Source organism: Chaetodon auriga, chromosome 13, assembly GCF_051107435.1.
Source record: "Chaetodon auriga isolate fChaAug3 chromosome 13, fChaAug3.hap1, whole genome shotgun sequence".
Classification (NCBI taxonomy): Eukaryota; Metazoa; Chordata; class Actinopteri; order Chaetodontiformes; family Chaetodontidae; genus Chaetodon; species Chaetodon auriga.
This window is the reverse complement of record NC_135086.1, coordinates 22738087-22758986: the sequence shown is the minus strand read 5'-3', so window position 1 is coordinate 22758986 and position 20900 is coordinate 22738087. Positions and strand designations below refer to the sequence as shown.

General features: G+C 42.1%; 1 protein-coding gene across 2 annotated transcripts in view; it reads right to left on the bottom strand.

The window, feature by feature from the left end:
• kalrna (kalirin RhoGEF kinase a) overlaps positions 1–20900 on the bottom strand; it is a 131892-nt gene that overhangs the window by 16157 nt on the left and 94835 nt on the right. For both annotated transcript variants that reach the window (XM_076746303.1, XM_076746304.1), the window contains exons 41-54: positions 7010–7216; positions 6576–6661; positions 4961–5107; positions 4288–4383; positions 2867–2985; positions 2630–2696; positions 2313–2416; positions 2146–2215; positions 1931–2017; positions 1626–1718; positions 1386–1436; positions 1097–1174; positions 792–977; positions 406–577 (exon numbers count right to left, since the gene is read on the bottom strand). In XM_076746303.1, the coding sequence (XP_076602418.1) occupies positions 406–577; positions 792–977; positions 1097–1174; positions 1386–1436; positions 1626–1718; positions 1931–2017; positions 2146–2215; positions 2313–2416; positions 2630–2696; positions 2867–2985; positions 4288–4383; positions 4961–5107; positions 6576–6661; positions 7010–7216 (1563 nt within the window). The remainder of the gene's footprint in view (positions 1–405; positions 578–791; positions 978–1096; positions 1175–1385; positions 1437–1625; positions 1719–1930; positions 2018–2145; positions 2216–2312; positions 2417–2629; positions 2697–2866; positions 2986–4287; positions 4384–4960; positions 5108–6575; positions 6662–7009; positions 7217–20900) is intronic.

Here is a 20900-nt window from a genome sequence, read left to right as displayed (position 1 = left end):
TGGTTTGTTGTTTTTCCACCTCTGAACATGAATGAGAGTTTTGGATCCTGTCTGTTGTGCTGAAGTTAATGTACAACAACTTTTTTGCATTCTGAAGTGACCTGTTCGTGAAGAGGATGAATGCAGCGGCTTTGTTCATTTATTGTCTCCTTTCAGGGTGGAATGTACTTGAAGAAACTTAAAGCTTGCTCTAAATAGATCTCAGTAAACAACATGAATTTTTTCAACCTCAAGTTACATTATGATCATTTCATCTTGGGTAACATTTTCTTTATGCATTCAAGTGCAATCAGGAAACTTCAGCATTCAAACGGCCAGCCACTTATGCAAGTAATGACCAAATTAAAAAACAAAAATACGTCATGCTTCAGAGAATACTGTAGGGGTGTGTGTGTGTTGTCTCACCAGACAGGAAGTTGCTCTGAGCATCCAGGACTTCCTGAATGTGTCGGACCCAGACTTGCTTGATGTCGACGTTGGCGGCCTGCAAGGTGAAACGCTCTGACGAGCCGCGACACGACAAGACAAACTTACAGGGATCATTATCCACACTGTCCTCAAGGCCCAGGTAGGACACCTGTGGAGGATGGAAGGACAAAGGACTAGAATTTAGACATTTCTTTGTTTTAAGCAATATATAAACTTCTAACACTAGAATCTTTATCAGGTCAAATCGATCACTTTTTGTTTTAAAGTATCCTGTAAACCATTGTAATGCAAATGTATGTAAACTAAGTAAATGTAATTGCTAATGTTATCTCCCCAAAAAACAAACCCCATCCTCTGCGCACCTTGATGCTCTTTTTGAACTGGTATCCGGGTGTGGACGATCCTTTCCTGAGCAGCTCGCTGAAGATAACGATCTGCTCAAAGAGGAAAACTCGTCGTTCTTTGGAGCGTGACAGCACGCCAGCGTCCTGCTCTGTTACAAAGAAGGTTTCCTGCTGCAGCAGTTTGCCCTGACAGGTCAGCTTACCCTGCAGAGAAATTGTATTAGTCAACACAATTCATGCAGTAATCACCGGGCAGTTTTTCAAATTATTCTCAGTAAGGAACGGGTGGAGGGTGAACGGCAATGTACAGGAAGTGGACATACCTCGTATCCCTGCAGCCGACCCAAATTCATCATGTCATTACACAGTTTGGGGACCTGAGACATCAAATCTACTGCTTTCTGTAAGAGCCACAGAGAGGGGTTTCAATCCGTGGTTAAATCCTCTCACACACAGGACAATGAATGGGAGCGTGAACAGACATCCACTCATATCAATGTGTAATAGCTTCAGCACAAAAAAATTAAAATCTATTGTTTATCCAGTCCTGGATTCAGGCAGGCCTGAAAATACTGCGACATTTCAGCACTTGAAATGATGTTGTGTTTTTACCTCTATCTGTTCGCAGTCGATGCCTGCCTTGGAGCTGAACTTTAGGAAGTCCTGAGGAGAACCACGACCACAACTTTAACACTCAAGACACCGTAAATCCATTTCATTACACTTTCAATGTGTCACTACACCCTGAATGTCACACAGACAGCCGCGTCAGATACATAAAGACATACAGTGTCATCTTCACTTGCAATTAAAACAGCCTCTCTTTTTTAAAAACAACTGTGTTTATGTTACCTTCAGGAGCAGCTGGTATTTGGTGATTCTCTGGATTGGTTTGATGAGGAAGTCACTGATGGTCAATCTGGACTGGATGTCCTGCTGGATTCCCTGGAAGACGAAAACCAATAGCATCAGACTGTGTTTCAGTGTTTTTTACATGTTTGGTCCATTAAACATCAAATACAGCAGATAATATAACATAAAACAGACTCTAAAATAACACAGAAACAATAACAATAAAATAATCAGAGAACTAAGTTTTTGCTAAATCAATAAAAAACACAGAACACAAGGAGTCAAAAAAAAAAAACATCACTTACATCAAAATATGTGTCATATTCTGCTACGATGAACTCCGACTTCGGCTTATTCTGACAATAAACCACATACATGTGGAGTCTTCTCTCCTGTAACACACACACATTTTTTTTCCATACAGCAGAACACAGGGAGGGTCGGGATGATTCCAGGTCAAATATATTGTAACAGCACAAAGTCATCGTCATCATCGTCATCATCACAGTGTTCCACTCACGTGTTTGATGAAGAGCTCAGGGAGGTGTTCATGGTCTTCAAGACATTTCTCCAGCTCTCCTACAAAGAACCTGACCGAGTCAGGAGAGGGATGTCATGAGTTAACAGTACAAACTCCTACCAGTCTCCACCTGATCTGCCTCCTCTGGACACCATTGCTAAACTTACTCTCTGTGCCAGTCGTAGATCTGGTGGATGTTCCCGAAGACGATTTTGTCTTTTCCTTTCATGTCATCAGGGACGCCCTTGTCTTCGATCCTCTTCATGAAGCCCTGCAAGGTCACAAAAGTTAGTGATGGCAAATGAACATCAAAACACATCAGAACAGCGATGAGACTCCTGTGCAGAGGGGTTACTCAGCACACAGTGCCTTTGTCTGCCTTTTTCATATCAAACTTTATGGGATCACGTTGCCGATGCTGACTGGGAGCTGCAGGACAGGATGAGTACAGATGTGTGTATTCCCTCAACAGTGGGTCTCTCACCTCCACCACGATGCCCAGGTCTTTGACGTAGTCCTTCTCCGTCTGAATCAGCTCGTTCAGAACAAACCTGAGCAGAAGAAACAGAGCACTGTGACATCTGCAGATAGTTATCACTGTCACTGTCGTTATCACCTCTTGCTCCTGCTGCACCAAGACACCAGCACTGCTACTTACCGCAATGTAATCTGATGGCTGTGACAGTAAAAGTAGCAGGAGAAGCAGTAATGATGTACTCACATTCGTCCTCTCATAGCTTTGGCTCTCTGCTCCAGTTCAGGGTTTCGTGGCTGGACGGGAGTGGTTTGCTCTGGTGGGGAGAGAGAGGAGAAGCCGGGGTACGCTCCTGGTTCCAGAGTCTGAAGGAAGGAGAAGAAAAGATCAGTTTTTAGGGGTGATTTAAAATACATTACTATCTGTCATAGATTCAGAAAAGCAGCTACGCTACTGTATTGACATCTGTGCTACATGAAATTCATCAATCTTCTACACCCTCTATCCTTAGAGGCTGGATGAGAAAAAAAAACTGTCGTTGAAAAAATTCACTAACATCAGAATAATGACACCAGAGGGCAGCAGGAGCTTGGTTTTTAATGACCCTAAGAAACCATAAGGTATTATCAGTGTATGCATGTTCTGTTTATCTCATGGCACCACTTCATACGGTCCTTTAGACACAAAGGTTATGCACTGTTTTGGCAAATGAGATGCAACAAAACCTGCTTCAGCTTATGAAAACACCTTTTTCCGACAACTTGGATTTTAATTGTGTCCAGAGCGTGTATGTGGGTAATTTACACCCCCCACCCCAGGAGCAATTACAACCACCTGCTAATTAGCTACTGTTTTTCAGTGAACTGGCTGGTCCTGCTGTCCTTTAAGTCTCATCCAGAGCGATGACCTTGAGTTAGAATTAACTCTGAGCTTTAAAGTTTGGGCACCACTACAATTACAGAAGAAATCTGTCATTGTATTGTATTGTATTGTATTTGTTTCTGCCTTTATTTTGGCACTTTAACAGTATTTAAAATCTGCTGAATTAACTATGAGCAGTTCCTGTTTGCAATGTACCCATGGATGTACAGACAGCTATGACTGGACTACTTTGATACTGAAGAAAACTTCCAAATGTGATGACTCTTCTGCAGCTCTAGTCTAAGTTCTGCAGTTATAAGAAGCGTCTTTTTCCTATGAATTCTTCATAGACATTTGTTCACGATGGACATCAGAGATAATGGGGATATGTAGTGTGTTCAGATTTGACTGAGTTATGATGCAGAGACAGAAGATCCTTCCTGTCATTCCATAATGATTCATTGTTCTGGATGGAATTCTCGCTAAATTACAAAGGAGCACAGTGAATATGTGAAAAACACATTCAGGCTTAGTACACAAACTAGTGAAAATATGTATATTACACACATATAGAACATAAGTACACTGTGCTGTGCACACTACACACATTCACTATTAGATTCATTTGGTGAAATAAGCACAACAATCCACACATGATGTGGAAGCCTGGCAGAGACAGCAGGTGAACAGGTTGCGTTCAGGCCCAATTCCTCATTTTGAAAAAATATCAAGTTTTCTAAAGAAGAGCTGGTTTTCATACTGAACGTGAGTATGTTCCATACATGTGCACAATCACACACACTCACCATCTTGGTTTTTACCAGTTTTTCTATGGCGCTAACCAGCTCTGCAGCGCTGGGCACCTCAGAGGACGACTGCAGAGACGTTAGCAAGGATGAAGACTGAGAGAGGAAGAGGAGAGGAGGATCAAAAGCAAGTTAGAAAGATTGGCAGCGAGGGAGAGAAAGCAGGAAGAGAAAGAAAGAAAGAAAAGTTACAGGAAGAAAACAAAAGGAACAAACGGCAGTTAAAGGGAGAAAAGCTGTTAGCTAGCAGGGGACAGCAGCTGATCAGAGCGGAGCTGCACATGGACACACTGCAGGACCTGACGAAAGCCAAACTACTCTTAATGTAAATAAAAAAAAAAAAAATTAAAATAAATAGGCAAAAGAAATGAAATGTGTCAATGAAAAAAAATCTAAGCTTGTATAAAAAAAAACAAGAACAGGCTTAAAAAAACAAATTCAAAATAAAAGCTAAAATAAATATCAAAAAGAAAAAACTAAATATAACAACATGATGAAATGAAAGTCCATCAGTCGGGAGCCATATAAACACGAATGCTGCTTCAGGTTTGACAGATGTTAGTGAACGAAAACTGGATTTTAGAAAAATCAGTCGACATGAATCTAATTTTCACTGAAGCTCAACGTCAGAAACCAGCAGTGGCGCTCTCCTCCCCCTCCTGCCCCCTCTCACCTTGTCGTCCTGAGCTGAGGGGTCCTTGATGATCTCCATGGGAGGAGGCAGAGGGGTGTGAGCCTCCTCATCCTGCTCCTCCTCCCCACCGCTCTGCATCCCAGAAGGCGTCTTAGAGAGGAGATTACCATCCTTACTGAGGACCCTCTGAAGGGGACAGAGACACAATTCACAGTGGATTAGAAATAAAAAAAATCACTTTCTACCAGCGTGTTATAAAACTGTCCAAACTATTTGGGCTTGTGAACTAACATTGGCAGGCTAAGAAACTCTATTATGTCCAAAGCTGTTAACACAGGTTTAAGTGGCAAAACACTTAGATGTACTAATTCTGAACTGTTTCCAGAAGAGCTCTGGTGCTCCCATACATCACAAACCAAACCAGTTTTGAGTTTGAGCTGGTTTTTTTTCCAGATCAATATTCCAGTATTACTTATTATCCTCACTTGTTCTGTCTTAGATGTTCCCTATTTAATGGCCACTAAACTACAGGACCAAAGAAAACTAGCATTGCTTTTATTGGATTACAATGTTATTTAGCTTTTAGGAATTCGTTTTATTTTCAGGGTTTCAGATGCCCAAAAGACGCGACGACATGGAAATCCATGTTGCAGAGCTTTGATATGACAGTATCATAGCATCAGAAAGAAAAATGTCAGAGTCATGAGGTTTTATATTGTCAGTAATCAGTGAGCAATTTAGGAGTTTGATCACATCGAGTTTGTGTGTGTGTGCGGGTGTATTTGTGTGTCAGAGACAAAGAAAGCCTTTATGCACACGTGAAAAAGAACTTTAGCCGTTCACTGTCTACTACGCAGATATAAACAGCGTCAATAAATCTATTTATAACTCCATGGCATGTTCACCGGGGCCTGAAGGAGCACATGGATTACCTTTGAACTACACATGCTTTGCAACCCTTCAATTATGTAGACAGGAATAGAGAACATTAAAACTGTCCTTGGTCAAACATATTTTGCAGCCAGATTAAGGACCTAATTAATGCTGTTGACCATATAAATTTGGTATATTCACATATTCACATATCAGAGGTGTTTGGTATCTGAATAATGAACGAATGTAGATCAAAGATTACTAATGTAAAAACACCTTAAACAGCATCAGAAACGCAGTGAAAATGGTGATTGGGTACTAGGAAAGACAGAGGGTTCAATTTGGGAGTTATAGTATATGTGCATCGCTTTGGATAAAAGCGTCTGCCAAATGACTAATTGTAATTATAATTGTAAACTTTAATTATAGCAGGTCCAACCCTGCATTTTGAAAATGAGCAGTACATCACACATACTGTAAGACAATAATATTTACAACCAATCAGCCTTATTGAATTTAAGGAATGCTAACATTTTGGGAACCAGCTTCAGAGCTGTTGGAAGGTATATTTTTACCTCTGATGGATACACTTCAACAGTACTTCTACTATCCTGCTCTGACTAAGACAGCAAGATTAGCTTCAAGTCATCCGGGTGAAAGTAAAAAGACTGAAATTGCCTCTTAAAAGGAGGTTGACTGTGAGCTATGAAATGTCATCAGTTTTGTGAAATAGGGTTTATCGGAAACCAAACCACAAGAGCTGAAACCTCTCGCTGCTTACCTCATCGATGATGTCATCTTGCAGGGCAAGGTCAGGCTGGCCCAGGTCAATGCTCTTCCTGCTTTCCTCTCTTCCCGTTCCTGGTCCTGTCGGTCAATCCGTCAAACAATCAGTCATTACTCATTACTCAAACTCTGAGACAAATATTTTAGGTCCAATATTGGTATTATTGGATGTGAAGATGCGAGAAATCAAGAATTTAAGTTTTGTTTTGACAGATTCAGATGAATCATACTTGTAGAAACGTCACATCTCTGCCAGCCTCTCTCCAAAATCCTACTGTGACTTTAAATAAGTAATCTATTACTGCTGTTGCCGATGAGGACTTAACTTGTGACTCGAGTACACCTGTAACTTGTCAGTAATGTGTTGTTATGCCCAAAGCCCTGTGTTTTTCTTGTTGTTGTTGAACTGTTTAGCTCTGCATCTCTTACCAGTCTTCTTCTGTTTGTTATTGGGGAGTTTCTTGACGGAGCTGCCATGACTGAGGCGACGGACTGGACTGGTCAGCCATTTTCTCAGAGTGTTTCCTGAGCGTTTTGGACCAGGAGAGCTGGACTGCAGCGAGCTGAGGGACGGCTGTGGCTGAAGGTTTGCCACTGACTCGGTCTTTCCATCAGAGCCGCTAACAGGATAGTTTTCTGAAAGAAACCAGATAAGGTTTACATTTTAGTAAGATCCAACCAGCCTCCGGTAGCGTTACTTACTCTGCATCCACAGTGTTCCACAGTGCTGACCTGAAGCTTATGTACTCAACAGACTGGAAAACACATCATCAATTCAAAATTCAACATATAATTCTGAGGGTGTTCCATTAAAGTCCCCTTGTTCTGGTTTCATAAAGTTCAAATCTTTCCTGGCTACGAGGCATGACGTTCTTCATGGTATTCTGGAGCTAAATAGAGGAACTTGAGCACTTTTTGGTCGGGCACATTTACACTTTTTGCCCTGCTCCACTTGCTGCTTTGTTGTCACTCAAACAGAGGTTGGTCTCTGTGTGCTCTGTGTTTGACGTTCATAGCTGACGGGAACATTAAGTCCACCCCCTTCGCCATCATCGATCATTAATCACATTCGTGCAAACAATCAGGTTTTCAGCCTGTCAGTTATTTCATCTCAAAAGCAAGAGGTTCTCTGAGTTACAAGAGCATTTAAACTAGGCTACATGTAAGTGGAGATATTTGAAATCCTGTTTTGACTAGTCTTAAATGAGCTGCAGATATCTGTAATGTTTTTTCCACATTGGGACACGTGCTGTAGTTAAATATGTTCAGGCACATGTTATGGTCTTGGTAAGTGAGATCCAGATGACTTTTTCTATTAATGAAAAACAAAGTCTGTTCAGCAGCTGCTCTCATGTCACACACGCCTCCTCTGATAACACTGTCACTTCAGACACGTGTACCCAATGTAGGAAATACACGTCTTCTTCCCCTGCTTTGGTATTATGATTGTTAGCAGCTCCGTTGATCTTTAAATAGTCAACGTAAGGACACGCTGGGATAACAAACTGACTTTAATTCAGAAATATTCCATATTGCTGTTCAAAGACAACCAGGAAGCAGGAAATAATTAAATCAAATAGGTATGACATGTTGACGCTGAACTTATTGACACGTCAATGCATAGTTTAAACCATTTGAACCAGTGTGTGTGAGTGTGTGTGTGTTTGTGTGTGTGTGTGTGTGTGTGTGTGTGTGTGTGAGAGAGAGAGAGAGAGAGTGCATAAGTGGGACAAAAGATGGTAGTCATGTGTCAGGAGTGTGGTAGATCAGCTGCACTCACACACAGCTGGGAGCTATGGGCTGTGGCTGCTGTGTGGTTGGGTGTATGTGTGTGTGTTTCAGGCAGGAAATGAAAAGTTAAGGATCAACAGTATCTCCTGAGATGTTCTGCTGTGCTATCTATGAATGGCAACCTTTCTTTGTGTGATATAATTTCTCACCCTATCCATGCCCTCCCATCCTTCCTCCTCCTCATCTCTACTTTTTATTTGAATGTCTCCTCCTTGTACACAAATATCTGTTGGGGAGCTGCAGATGACAGAAAAACATGTGATATTCTGTTATTTCTGTGATTCAATGTTCCTTGTAAGTTCAACGATGAAATCACTTTCACTTCCTAGATCAGCACCAACAATGCGCAGAGAGACCAGACTGTGCTTGTGTGAGTTAAGGTAACGTGGGCACTGTGGGTTAATGAGTCTGCATTAATGCTAGCTGTTATTTGAGTTGTTATCTGACTGTGTTGGCAGTGCAGCAGAGATACAACTTTCTGTTCAAAACAGCAGCCAAGGTCACTTCGACACAGAAACTTGACAGAACAAAAATATGACACTGCAGAGAGCTGGAGTGAGGTGCAGGAGAACAACTGTACAGTCCATCTGTAGCAGGGCTGTTGGACCCATACCAAACCAAAACTCGCTAAACACACTGCATGTTATGCTGTTTCTATTTTTGCATTAACTAAACGTACACACACACACACACACACACACACACACACACACACACACACACCTTTATTGGTCTTTTTCTTTGTAACTGACTGCAAGAATTCCTTTGTGATTGGAAGATTACTTGAACTTCAACTCACTTTCAGCCTCGGAGTTCAACAAAGTAGAGTGACCAAAGGCACTGTACCAACAAGGCTGGCTAAAACTTTATACGTATATACACAACTAAACAACACCACCTATTACAGAGCACTCAACAAAAGCTCATTTAAACAACAAACAGCTTTGATAAACTCTATACTGCTACTGGAAACAGTTGTTGCAGTCAGTCACACGATCTCCACAACCTTGTTCATCACTGTTAATTTCCAAGAATGCCGGTCATGCTTGAGCTTATTGATCTGATACAGTGTCATTACAAAACCAAAAGGCCAGCTGGCAATGACAAGAAAGTTGGAGAGAGTCTTTTATTAGTGCGTGACATAACTTTTTTGCCAACATTACTTAACAGTGTTATCAAATAATTGGCAATTACACCAATACTCTTCACAGAACACATCTGTTAATGCTACATAGAGCATACAGCTGAAGTATTAATGAGTAATTTATGGCACCAGCACCACCATGTGTGGAACATTGCCGAACACGACCACGACATCTGCCGTCCAGACATAATGCAGAGCGAGGTCTCCATCCAAGGTCGCTCATTTATTTGACACTTGGATTGGACATTAATCGAGTGTGTTTGGATGAAGAGAGAGAAAATGCCAGCCAGCTCCTCTGTTCGCTCAGCCCACAGCTGCGTTCACTGACAGCAATGGGCCCAACAACTGTACAGAGCCACCAGGATTCCTCCTCACACAACGCTGCTGTTCTCTGCATCACTCTCCCCCTGTCGTCACTCAGTCGCAGAGTTTCAGCAGTTACTCTCTGAAGTGCCACTGAGCAAATGCAGTCATGTGTTCTGGAGAGAGGGAAAGACGTCATAGTTCACCTTTTTACCTGTGCGCGTTTTCAGCGTTAGTCATTGAGTGGCCTTGACAGCTGGCTGACCACAGAAAGTCATCAAGGACACACAAACACACACAGCTGACCGATAAGACTCCACTGCTTTATCCTCTCCTCCTTCAGAGCAAAATGACGGTGCAGAACCACAACGCGCTGCCGTCAGCTGCTGGGAGCTGACCAGTCACCACTCCTAAAAGGAACAGCTGTTAAAGGACCACACCATACATTCAGCTAAAATGTTCATTCTTGACCTTCTTGAAACAGCAGCGTGACAAAAAAAGAGGTCTACACACAAAGCCCAGTCAGTTATTTGGTGTTTCTGAAGCTTTCTGACGCAGCTTGTAGCCTTCCTCAGTGGATGGAGTGGCTCAGGTGTATCTGTGATGAGTCGGTTGTTCAAGTCTTGAGAAGTTGTGGATGTAACATGAGTTGTCCTTGACAGTCACTCCACACGGGATAAAATGCCAAACTCTAGTTCTTGATTGAGACTTTCGGGTATGTATTTCATCTTCTACTGTATCTGTTCCTGGTAGCAGCATGCCAACGCCAGTGTGACCATTTTCTAACACAGTGCTACAGCCTGGCATCCCTCTTACACAGAACATTATAAACTTTCACAGCTACACACAACAGCTTCAACTGCATGGCACTTGACAGAAAAGGCTATTTTAGCAGCTGTAATGAGGCTCCTTTTAGAAAGAGAAACCAAATTTGCCAGTGGTCATCATCAGTCATCATTAATGGTGGTCTGATGTTCATTTAAAAGTGATAATCAGAGAGGGAGTATTGCAGTGTTAGTACTCTGGGTAACCCTGAATAGTGTGCGTACTAAAGAGTACAGCACTGTCACACTGACGGCCAAAGTCAGGTGAGACCAAACAAGCAAGCTTTTGTTCTGCAGCCGACAGAAAGACAGACTGTCTCCTGTTAAAATCCCCATCACTCACTATCTTTAATCACGCACACAGACACACACCCGCGCACACACACACACACACACACACAGTTCTGACATGCAGTCGGTAGATACTGAACCAGTGATCTGAATGGAACAGAGCAGGGTTTTTGTCTTGCTCTCTTTCTCTCTCACACACAGAGTGTCTTGGTTTCACTCTGTAATTACACGACACACACACACAGCCACACACATTAGGTTTTCATTACTTTTGGGGACATTACATAGACTTACATTCATTTCCTGGAGACTTATACTATCCATAACCGCTACTTGCCCAACCCTAACCTAAACCAAACCTTAACCCAGGTCTTCACCCTAAAACACACACACACACACACACACACACACACACACACACACACACACACAGTCACTCCTCTTTGAATAACTGATGTGTATCTGCCCCGACCACTAACTGCACTCAACTATTCCAAAATGTAAAAACAAGTTTTTCCTCAAATTGTTTTAAACAAATTTCACTCAATAATGCACTCACTAACTATGGGCTGATATCCAACCCTCTTTTTATCAGTAAGATACTGGAAAAGACAGTCTTAATGCAAATGAACTCCTTTCTCAAAGAAAATAAAACTACGTGTTACGATGGTTTTAAACAAACATCAAAGGGAGAAAGTTTTACGTCAGTCTTGGAGATCATTTGTCTCAGAAACATGTTTTGGGGTTGCACAAGGCAGCTGCCTCGGTCCATTATGGTTCTGAGTATACGTGCTGCCACTTGGTGACACCACCAGAGGACACGATGCATGTTTCAGATGACATACAGCTGTACATATCTGCTGACACAAATGATGCTATTACTAACTGTCTTTTGGCAATAAGGAAATGGATGGAGCAATAATTTCTTGAAGTTAACTGAGGACAAAACTAAAATCCTACTACTCAGCCCGGAAACGAAAGGAGATATACTGTTTAATAATCTGTAGATGATCTAAGCTTCAAGTCCCACATCAACAAGGTGACTAAAACTTCATTTTTCACCTTAGAAACAGCTAAAGTACGACCATTTCTTAATCAAAAGATGTAGAAAAAGTTATTTTATTTCAAGCTGACTCGATTACTGTAATCACTATGAATAAAGTTTTATCTTATCTTTTGCCTCTCGTTCTTACATTACACAGACACACGCACACACACGGCACAGGATCGGGAGAAGTATGTTGCCCGAGGACAATTTCACATGTAAACTACAGGGATCGAAGTACTGAGCTCCTGATAAGCAAACGACGTCTCTACCTCCTGAACCACAGCCTCTGACACAGCACAATGCGGAATTCAAACCACGCTCACATCTAACACACACTCACACAAACAAAAACGGATTCTAGGTATGTTACCAAATAGTTCAGTAACTGTCCTTGTTCAGGAGTTGGATTTGAGTTGCAAAATCCATGGAACTTCAAATCAGGAAGAATGCATGCAAGGCAAGGCAAATTTATTTGTATAGCACAATTCATACACCAGGCAATTCAAAGTGTTTTACAGAAGCATGAAAATACATTAAAATCATAAATAGAAACATGAAGAAAACGCACTACAAAGATGACAGAAGCAGGCAGAGTAAAGGAAGTGGTACAGCATTTGGAAATATCATATGTGAGAAGTATTAACATTGCAGGTGTCTTTCTCTCTGACTGCCTGCTCTCCTCCCATCATGCTTTTCTGTCAGTGACAGGAGTAGACAGTAATCTGGCATGATGACATTCCACTCATACCTCTCTCTCTCTCTCTCTCCTCTCTGTCTCACCACTCTAATGAAAGACTCAACCTGCATAACGTGACCATCCAATGCAAAAACCACAGAGTCAAACGCAGCTCGATGTATGTGGGGCTTGAAATCATTTGCATCAGAAAAGTTCTGGACTTAAAATGGTGAAATGGAGATTTGTTTAGAGTGTGGATACAAACATGAACGAGAAGCGATGTGTGCAAACAACCACACACACACACACACACAGAGAGACCTGATGGTCTCTGATCAAAAGGAAGCTATTCAGACAAAATGAGCTTTAATCTAGTCTTCAAAGCAGCGATATTACGAGACCATACCGGAAAGTAGGTTACATAAGGGCATGTCACATGGCAGGAAAACACACATATGTATTCATACAAATGTTTCAGCTCTGACTTGAGAAGAGTCTGATGATCTTATTTTTGTTTCACTTTAAATCATTCTCTTTGATTCTTCCTCTCGCACACCCTCCATCTGCACTCTGTCACTTAAGGTTTGATTCAATCTTGCACTGAGTCACAACCACTGAACTGGGTCAGTGCTCTTTCTAACAGCAGTATTAACAGTAGTAGAAGCACAATTAGCACGAGCAGTGGAGGTCCACCCTTTACTAAAATGCAAATAACCTTAACCATGACCAACATCCATCAGCAAAGAGACAAGTGACAGTAAGTGACTACTGATGACAGTTCACCTCATAATCAGATCAATATTTTATTCAATGCCAATGAAAAACCATTTTGCCTTAACTGCAGAATGTTTTGATTATCGCTTAGCTTTCTCTACACCAAACCACACATTTGCCCTCTCACTGTCAGCTGTAGAGTTGATGTTATAAGCTCAGGTGGTTTAAAGACGCTGGAATATACTTGACACTGTCACCAGGTCACAGGCGACGGAGGTTGTTGGGGGACAATGTCTGTTCCTGAGGGCTGTGGCTCCTCACCAAACATCGGTGAGGACACAGTTCTATTTTTACATGTAAGCTTATAAAATGTTAACTTGTTCTTTAGATTATGTTCAATTTATTTTAGACACCAATGCAACCGTTTCTCTGTCAACAAAGCAGTGTGCACTGAGACAGCTCATTCATGAACTATGCCATTCATGGCAACTAAGCCAACCCTGTTCTTCCACTTGACTCCAGCAGTCTCTCCATTTGTAAGTAAAAGCTGCTCAGTGTCATACAGAGGACTGAAGAGAAGGGGAGGAGGAGAGGTAAGAAAAGACACTTTGTGAATAGGTCAGAAAATACTCTCTGTGAGAAGTTGCAGACATTACAGGAAACACAACTCAACTGGAACTGAAGGACATGACAGACAGGATTAACTGACTATCTGGTGCCACAAATAAAAACTTTTTACAGATAGAAAAATGAAAACTATGCCATCTGCAACTCTGTTAATGGATGAACACAACTCTCACATTGAAGAGTTTTATAAGAAAAACAGGTATTTACTTAAAAGTGTTTTACAAGAAATTAAAATTTAAACTCTAGTCGTTGCAAAACTTACTCCACTGCTGATAATGCTGCCATCCTTCAGAGTGACCAGACATTCTTATTAAATGACAACTATTAGAGTCTTGGTTCTAATTCAAAACTGCGCTGCAGCTCAGATGAGCCTGAACACACTGAGTCACAGCTGATGAAGCAGTGGAGCAAAGACTCAGCTAATGCTGTCTCTGTCCATTATCTCTGCTGGGAGACTGAGTGTGTGTGTGTGTGTGTGTGTGTGTGTGTGTGTGTTTGTGTGTGTGTGTGTGTGCGCTTGTCTCAGGGTCAGAGTAGTTTCCTGCCCATCTTCAAGTTTAATGGGTAATGGATGGATGGACGCAAGATCACTTTACACCCGAGTTAATCACTTGGTCACTGTGCGAGTGAGTGAGGAAGTGCTTCTGTGTGTGTGTTTGTGTGTGTGTGTGTGTATGTGCGTGTGTGGAAAAACATGCAATATCAACAACAACAAATGCCCCGCCACCCTTGTGTCAAAAAGACTGAATGCAACTCAGAGTCAGTTTTCGATTGTTTGCACCGTTTAAGTACATGCAGATGCATCCAACGGACACATCGCAGGAACAATTTGAACCACCTGAGCTTCAATGCAACAACAATGATGTAATATCTATACAATTTGTTGTCGATACTTGAAAAAAAGCTAGGTTGGTGGAATGCTCTGACATATTCCTGCAGTTTCCCCCGATGCACACAGAGATGAAACTGACTACTCTCCCACACTCTGATACTGTTACTCATGCATTGTGAGAAATATGACAATTTTGACATTGTCCATCACATGTGTACAGTCTCTAACATGAGGCTCAGCAGCTCCGGGGCTGAAGTCCACCGTCTGTCCACACACAGTTAGTTAACCTTTAGCTAACCAAAGCTGTGTGCTTGCCTTCACATACACACACACATTAAAATTACAGTGCACGGAGAACCATAGTCTTCACCCTTAAGGTGATTTTCAGATAATGGCAAACCCAAAACACAACTGCTGCCAGTGCTGTGTAAACTGGAGTCAGGCCAGAGTGCTGGTCTACAAAATAAATCCACTTGAAAATGAATTCTGCGTACTACAGAGCATTGATTAGCTGACATGCAGTTGATGGGGTGGCCTGAAATGAGAGAGGGGTAATGTTTGCTCTTTTTGCTGAATTGAACTGCAAACGTTAAAACCCTGTCAAATTTATAAACACAGATCTGCACCAAAACCTATTAACTATAAATGAATAATGTCTTGATCCCAGTAAAAGCGGAGTAATTCATTTCAAGATATACATATCAGGTTTTGTAAAGGCAACACAAATCACATGATTGTGGCTGCACGAGTGCTCGGCTTTAAAATCCTAAAAACACAGTTCCCACTGTTCCTCCATGATGGAGATATACAGTAGCAGGTTGATGGGAATAAATTGCAAATCTGTAAAGAAAATCTGTATATTACGTAAGACAAATGTCTGTTACTTATATAAGTGACTTAAACCTCTGGCTCATATTATCTCAAGTCAGGTATGTAGCATTCTTCTGAGAGCTTCCACCCTGAAAGTCCTCCACCCGATATGACCCAACACAGTCAGTTATTGTTCTTGAAATGACCCAAATGACTGTTCCAAAAATCAATTACATGAATATTTTGTGATCAGTCTCTGGTGTTGAAGTCACACTATTTCCAAAAACAGATTATGAATTTGGGAGAGGAAAGTCATTCACCTGCCTCTGAGAGGTTGCTCGTTAGTTAGGAAAGCGTGCCAAACAAACCGATGCCGGAATTTTTCTGGAGAGACGTCTCCCTGAGACGCACTTGTTACTTACTTGTCTTAACCTACTATAAACCTCTCTATTAAAACAAACAACCCAGAGACTCTCCTGACTGTACTCAAGTGAACCTTGTCCAAATCTGACAAGACTCAAACGGAATGGCTTAAAAGTCCAGCAAGGTTTTTGCACAACTTTGAATCCCTCTTTGCCACCATACAGTATTTTTCTTTACCTGAAGACCTCGTCATACATAAAGACTATACAATCTAAGGTTGAATATTTTTTTTTTCAATCATCATACAGACAAGAGATCTAGTGTGCTTGATAGTATGGTGCTTGCTCACTTTTGGCAATCTCTAGCCGTGTCATCGGATTCCTGAATGTAACCTGGTGACAAACAGGTTCAGACAGAGAAACGGTCATGAAGCAGGAGCAACCACAGGGGCTGTTTGAGGGGACAGAGAGCCAGTGGGGAATCCAGAAATGATTACTGTGGTGATTCCTGTGCAATCAGTGTAAATCCTTTAACACTGGCCAAAGGCTCTGTCATAACCCGCTACACACCCAAATACACACACATTGATAAAAGCGCACACATACACACAAATACACGCCCTGTGCAGCGGCTGACTGAATTGCAGGAAAACAGATTGCTCAATCCAACATCTGATTCTGCATGGAGACAAAGAATGAAACTGTCCTCTTTCTCTCTCTGTGTCGGTCTGTCTGTCAGTGTCTCTTTCTCTGTCTCTCTCTCTGTCTGTCTGTCTGTGTGACACATAACTTCCTGTTTCACAATACATTATCAATTCAAATTAGTTTCCACTGGCGCCATAACAATGATAAAAAAAAAAAAAAGAAAAATCACGAGAAAAAAATGAATTTCTCTGTTTCACGGTTTGTCTTCCCCTTCTTCATTCAGTCTCTGTCTCACACACACACGCGCACACACACACACACCCCTCTCTTGGCTGAGTTGTGCAGAGAATGCGGGCAGCCATTAGAAACCTGTTCTCGGCTTCATTCCTCTGCATGCACACACACTCACAAAATAAACTTCCTAGCTTGTAAAGCATACAACACACACACGCAGACACTGTACACACATGCCGATACACAGTAACACACAAACCTGCTTTCACACTAGCGTCACACACACACAAACATACTGTACTTCTTCATCTTGTCCCACCTGTGCCATTGTAGCAGCAGCAGCAGCAGCGGGTGAGGATCCATCCACAGCAACGCCGGCCTCGCTTCATCCTTGCTCACACACACATCCTACACTCACACACCTCACCTTCCACTCACAAACTCACATACACACCTCTTTCTAGCTGTCTGACTCAATCACTAACCAGCCAATCAACTTCTTAATGAGACTGACGGGGAGAGTGTGTGTACACCAAGAGCTTCAAGTCCACACTGCTGAGATTCACCATAGACAGAGAGAGAGTGTTTGTGAGTGAGAGAGAGACAGAGAGAGAGAGAGAGAGAGAGAGAGAGAGAGAGAGAGAGAGGGAGGGAGAGAGAGAGAGAGAGAGAATGAGAGAGGGTGAGAGAGCAACTGAGGTAGGAGGAGGAGATGGAGGAGGAGCCTCCACACACATGCATACTTGTCTTTCTTTCTCATAGTTGTTGAGTTTCTGTCCCTCCCTCCCTCACATGCACACTTCAGTTCCCTGAAACAGAAGTCACTCTTAATTATTGTGGAAGGCTACTTTCCCCATTGTGGGGAGCAGGGGCTCAGATTCCAACAGTGTGTGTGGTATTGTGTGTGTGTGTGTTCATGTCTGAGAGAGAAGTGACAGATCGAATGTGTTTCTTAAGCCTTTTCAGAAAATCGGCGACTTTGCCACTTTGCCGGCCTCATCTGTCTGTTGAGGTAATAGCTTTTTGGCATTTGGCAGCACATGTTCCCCTTACATAAATGTGCTGTAATGGCTCTATTCAGATGTGGCAGAACCAAAGCTGATAGAGCTGCAGTGCGCACACATCATTTAGGGAGCAAGCGATGACCCTGCTGGAGAACAGTGATGAGCTGGACAATAACATGAATTACATAATGAGTTTTGAACTTATTTTGCAATATAATTATCATTACCACTTCTATGAAAACCCCTTTAAAGTTGTCTATATGCTTGCCTGTGCTGACAAACCCACAGACTCTGCAGACCCCTTTAGCTTTACAGTGGTTTAGTCCCACTGCTGTGCTGTTGCTTTCAACACCACACAGGAGACACTGAACATGTTGGAGAATCTCACCGCTGAAAAACCTGATATTTCACTCACTAGTTGGTGGAAACCAGAAGGAGAGCTAAAAGAGAGTGAATATTGAACTATGAATGCTAATGCTGTTCTATATCTGCTGGACATGTAAAAAGGAAACTTTTTACCAACAAGTTCACCATATCAACTTAAAAGGCGATGATATGTTAATATTCACAGCTTGTGGCAAAGCCAAAGTGGCATTTTTCATGAATGATAAACGGCGAATGAGCAGCACTTATTTAACACTTTCTACCTCAGAAGACTTCACTATTTGCCTCTTTTAGCCATTCACACTCACAGACTGATGATGGCAGAGTTGCCATACAAGTTACTGGCCTGGAAACCAGGAGCGATTTAGGGTTCAGTGTCTTACACAAGGACCCTACACATGGACAGGAGGAGCCGAAAGCCTGCCATCAATGGACGACCAGCTCTACCCTCTCAGCCAGCACAGAACGCCCTGTTCTCACTCAGACGGATGTACATATTCACAACTGGAAGCTGCTCAGTAAATCTACAGTCTGATCTGCTGGCCACAGAGCAGCTCCACTGCAGCAGCTGCAAGTTAAAGGCTTGCTCAAGGGCACCTCAGCGGTGGTATGAGGGAGGTTCAATTTTCTCCACCCACATTTATCCTATTTACCTGTGGATCAAACCAGTGAGCTTCTGGTCACAAGCTTCTCTAACCTCTAAGCCACCAGCAAATAACCAGTGAGTGTGACTGACACTCACCCTCACTTGTCGCCAGTCTAACCAACCCAGAAAATCTCATCTCTATAATAACATATCTCATGCTGGACTTGCTCCTCTCACTAAAAAAAGTCATCTATTCAATCACACAATGCTCTGTATTTGAGGGAAGAAATACTGGCCTGAATGAATAGACTGTGTGTGTGTGTGTATGTGTGTGTGTGTGTACCTTGATGATTGCTGCCGCAGCAGGTAAGACAACACACAGGCACTTAGCCTAGATAAAGTGCTTTCCAGCAGCTGCGTTTCCTGCAGTGTCCCATTTTAAACAGTGTATGTCTGCTGATGTTTTACAGCAAAGGAATACAGGAAATAGCACTGAACTACAGCAGCCATGGCTACACACAACAGAGCAGGGAATATTTCAGAGGTGTTTTAATGACAAAAATCTCAACAAAAGGACAAACTTTGTTTAATGTAAAAGAGAGAGAAGAAGGCAAGAGCCAAGACAACTGGTAGTACAGTAAACTCTCAGTCACAGCTATTGACTCTTATGACTACAGTGATGAAGTCCTGACAGAAGAGCTACAACTCTTCATTCCATCTGACTCCAAAACTCCATCGTGACTGATTTTCACTTCAGTTAACTTTAGAGCTCCAGTATCTTCACAGTCGTTCAGAGAGGACAAGGAGACCTACTTTACAGAGCAGTCACAAGACCCAAGACCAGCAACCACCGCCCCCCCGACTCAAACACACACTCACGCACAGAAGACAGGGCAGACAGAGAGAGGAGGCCAAAGGTTGAAAGAACAGGCAGAAATTTATACCCAGTCCATGTAATTAGCGATGGCTCTTTAGGGTTAATTAACAGTTTGACTCATTCATTAACAAATAGAGAACAGTTAATTAAATACCCATCAGCCTCCAGTCACTTCACTGCTGAGTAAGCATGCATTCACACCATGAAACAATTGTGGAAAAATAACTAAAAGTAGAAGTGTCAGTATGGTTTTCATTATTCCTTCCTTGTGGCAAAGGCCTGTTAAATTGAACTTTATTGATACGTTATATAAGTAACAAAATAAGACACTGAATCCACCAACACCGGAGTCATACAACAAAGTCTCCTCAACATTTCCTAAATATCAGAGATGTGTGTGTATGTGTGTGCTTATTTCCATATGTAGCAGCTGCAGTTGTCTGATTTGCATCTCTCCACACAAACACAGAAACACAAAACATCCTTTTCATTGGCAAGAGCAGAAACACACCATGGCTGCTGCAGGCAAATCAGCTGATCTCACACTGTGTGCGCGTGTATGTGTGTGTGTGTGTGGGTGGGTGTGAGAGACCATAGCGAAGAGGAATCTCCCATTCACTCAAACCTCTTCCATAATGTTTATAACCCTTAGCAAGACACAAACTATAAACTGGGTTGTAGTTGGTGAGAAGGTGGGAGGAAGATTGTGGTCAGTGTATTCAAAGATTGGTATTTAGAATGTCCTGATAAGAAGATGGGAGGAAATGACACGTGTGTGTGTGTGTGTGTGTGTGTGTGTGTGTGTGTGTGTGTGTGTGTGTGTGTGTGGTTTTGCAATGCCATCATTACTGTGATAACATTTTTAGCAAATTAAAAAAAATAATGTGCTTTGCTGTACCTGTGATAACATGAAGATTGAGGGCTACGCACATACTCATAGAACTGGAGTTATACCCAACTTTTTTCCTTGCTAACGCTGATTCCGGTAACACAAGATATTTAAGGCAACATTATTAGCAGCGCACACTGATTTCTCTGTTGTTGGCTCCAAGAACCAATACAAAAGTCTTCATCTACTTCAACCTTCCAAGGAAATCAAGACCCAGTGAATTAACTTGATGGAAATGTTCTAACAACTACTGGAAAACTTTTACTTTGGGTTGTTTTG